General features: G+C 55.2%; 1 protein-coding gene across 1 annotated transcript; it reads right to left on the bottom strand.

Moving 5' to 3' along the window:
- On the bottom strand, positions 1–2991 carry BO72DRAFT_460341 (AP-2 complex subunit alpha; the record flags this gene model as incomplete). The annotated part of the gene is made up of 4 exons (XM_040946464.1): positions 1–93; positions 152–2064; positions 2122–2456; positions 2540–2991. The coding sequence occupies 4 exons, from the start codon at positions 2989–2991 to the stop codon at positions 1–3; spliced, it is 2793 nt and encodes a 930-aa protein (XP_040799534.1).

The following is a 2991-nucleotide window of genomic DNA, read 5'->3' as shown; positions in this document are numbered from 1 at the left end:
CTACAATACTCCTTGTGACAGCCGTTGCTCCATCTGCTTGGCCAGTGCTTGCGGCACGGCTTCTTGCGTGGCTCGGATAGTGACTCGGTACATCTGTAATTGGTCAGTCGGTCATCGATCTTTTCTCGTTGAAGCAAAATCTAAATCTTACCTTCCGCTCATAGTTGGGCTCCAGTCGCAGAAGACAGCCCGTCTTCCCGTTGACAAACTGATAAACAGCGCAACCCACAATGTTCTTCCCGTTTGGATCGACGTTGTCCAGGATCTTCCAGCCAAATCCTTCCACCACCCGCCGAGTGAACGCTTCGCTAACATCCTTGGCCCGCGCCGCCACCGCAAAGGTATTTTGCGCCTCCAGCGGTCCTCCGCCAATCTGCCGCCACCGTTTGAAAAAGTCTTCGGCTGACAGCGCCGATGGCTCCATGAACCGATGCATCAGGATCGGCAGCTGCAGCGTATAAGCCTGGAGTGCGCCAGCAAGGTACGAGATGCGGATCGTGGGCGCGTCCGTGAATGGCCCATGCGATTCCACCAGCAGCGTTTGCTGCGTTTGCCCCGCCGCCGGCACAGACGGCTCGGGCAGACTTTTCGTGTCAAGCTTCAGATTCGGGGCAGCGCGGTTGTCCAATGTGGTCGTGAGGGACCCGACCGGGTACGAGGACTTGTTGGAAAGGTAGATCTTCACCACTCCCATATGACCCCGGTATTCCGATCGCAGGCCGACCTGGATCTGCGCATCCTCAAAGAGAACGCCTTCGTCGTTGAAGTATAGTTTATTGTAGCCGACATCCCAGTCGGGCGTCAGATGGGCTGCGCTGGCCATGTTAGGAGCAGCAGAGGCGCTGAGATCCAGCCCGGCCAAGTCACCAGACGCACTGGGCCCTGTAGCTGCTCCGTTCGTTCCCGTCTTGGTGCCGTTGACAATCGTGGTGAAACTGCGCTTCAGTCCCGTGTTTTGCGCCATCAGTACCTCCTTCTGGTCCGCATTGGCGTCCTTGCCGCCCACCACCCATGTCTTCTTCTCCGTCGTGCCCGCGGTTTTCTGGTGGAGACGGGAGAGCAGGATCGACGCGCGTTCGGAGAAGGGGGGCATCTCATCGCAGACTGTCCGGAGCAGATCGTCCGTGGGAAGCGTCGCCAGCGACAGATACTCAAAAGCACGCTGCTGTAATTCCGAGTCGGGAGAATGGCTGTACAGGCGGAAAATGTGCAGAAGTTGGGGTTTGATTTCGGGGAAGAGGTTGACAAACTTGATGAATGATGACAGAATCATGGCCCGCGTGTTGTCGGTACTGGTGATCATCTTCGCCTGCAGTGCCAAAAACTGCTCGATCGGGCTCGAACCCTGACTGTCCGCAATCAGGTGGCCGAATTCCCCCAAAACATAACAGCCGATCTTCACCAAGCTCTCGTGGCAGTCGGTCTTCAGATATCCAAGGAGGTTGTGTGCCGCATAAGCCTGCAGTTCTTCGTTGTTGGTCACGATCTGAATCACTCGCTGCCATACCTCCTCGTTGACGTGGTCACCAGCCAACGACAACAGCTTGAGTGTCATGTCGATGTACCACTGGGCATCCGTGGCGTATTTCTCCGTGAGAATGGCTACTTTCAAGACCATTTCCTCCCGGATCGCATAGTCGGCCGTCTGGAGATAGCGTAACAGCTCGTTCACGATTGGGCCAGCATTAGTCGTGTCGCACATACTGTAGACTAGATCCAGACCCTTCCGCCGAACACTGATGTCCCGATCTCGCAAGGAGCCAAGAATGATACTCTGGTGCTTCTTAATGGGATCGAGGGTTTCCGCCCGAGCAGCGAAGTGCGTCAATGCTTCCAACCCCAGATAGCGAACGTTTGTCTCGCGAGACTGGATGTACTTCCCTAACCGAGCAGAGATCTGTAGCATCAGGCTATGCTCGGTGTCCAGGTGTATGAGAAGGTTGATGGCTTCGAAGAGGACCGCATTCTGGGCGTTATTTTGCTGAACGTTCTTGGGCGCATCCATAGCGGAGTTCATGATCTGCTGCAGAGATTCACGAATGATCTCACGGACATGGGTGTCGCCTGGAGTTTGGTTAGCATGAAGGGACCACGCAGCGGATCGTTGGGATGATCACATACCTGAGGGAGGGTAGTACTGCAGCAAGCGCAGCAGTTTCACTTGGATCCACGGACATGGCACACGATAGTAGAGATAGTCGGGCGCAATATCATTGTCAACCACAATCCTTTTCAATCTGAAAGCAGCCTTGACATAACACCCAGCGTATTCCTCCGGCTTGTCCTGGGCCAGCGCCATGACCAGCGAAGTCACCGACAAAGTGACACCCATGTCGGGATCATCCATGATGGAGATTATGCGTTCCGCCCACTCGGCCTGTACAATGCCCGGGTACTTGCGATACAATCGGAGAAGGGTAAGAGCGGCCTTCTTCTTTACGAAGGCTTTGGAGGTCCTAGTCACGAGAATCAGCAACCCCGATTCGAAAATCACCAAGAATCCCTTTTCCTGCCCTGAACCACCAAGCAGTCAACTTACGGCGAAATCAGTAGCCGGTGCACATCCGTCGAGAGCGCCTCGCCCATCTCCCGTCCACCGACATTGGCCACCGCATGGAGCGCCAGACAGTTGTTCAGCTCATTGTGGTCCAGCAGGTCTTTCCGAATACTGTTGACCACCAGGTGCAGGAGTTCATGCTGCTCGTGCAGGAACAAAGTCACAGCCAGATAACCAATCTGCTTCTCGGAGTATTTGGTGGAGGAGATGAGGTTGACGGCTTCCAGGTGGCCGAAGTCGACGTCGTAGCCCTGGATGTAGACGTAGAGCAGCTTGCAGACGTATTTCTTCTTCTGGTACCCATTCAAGCTACCTCCCTTGAACTTCTGGCGGATGTTGGCCAATTCTTTGTTTACCCGCTTCTCCTCCAGCTCGCGCGCTCGTGCGTTTCGCAGGTCGGCGATGAACTGGACCAAACCCCGCATGGACGACAT

The sequence above is a fragment of the Aspergillus fijiensis genome (genome assembly GCF_003184825.1).
Source record: "Aspergillus fijiensis CBS 313.89 unplaced genomic scaffold BO72scaffold_36, whole genome shotgun sequence".
Taxonomy (NCBI): Eukaryota; Fungi; Ascomycota; class Eurotiomycetes; order Eurotiales; family Aspergillaceae; genus Aspergillus; species Aspergillus fijiensis.
This window is presented reverse-complemented; position numbering and strand designations above follow the sequence as displayed.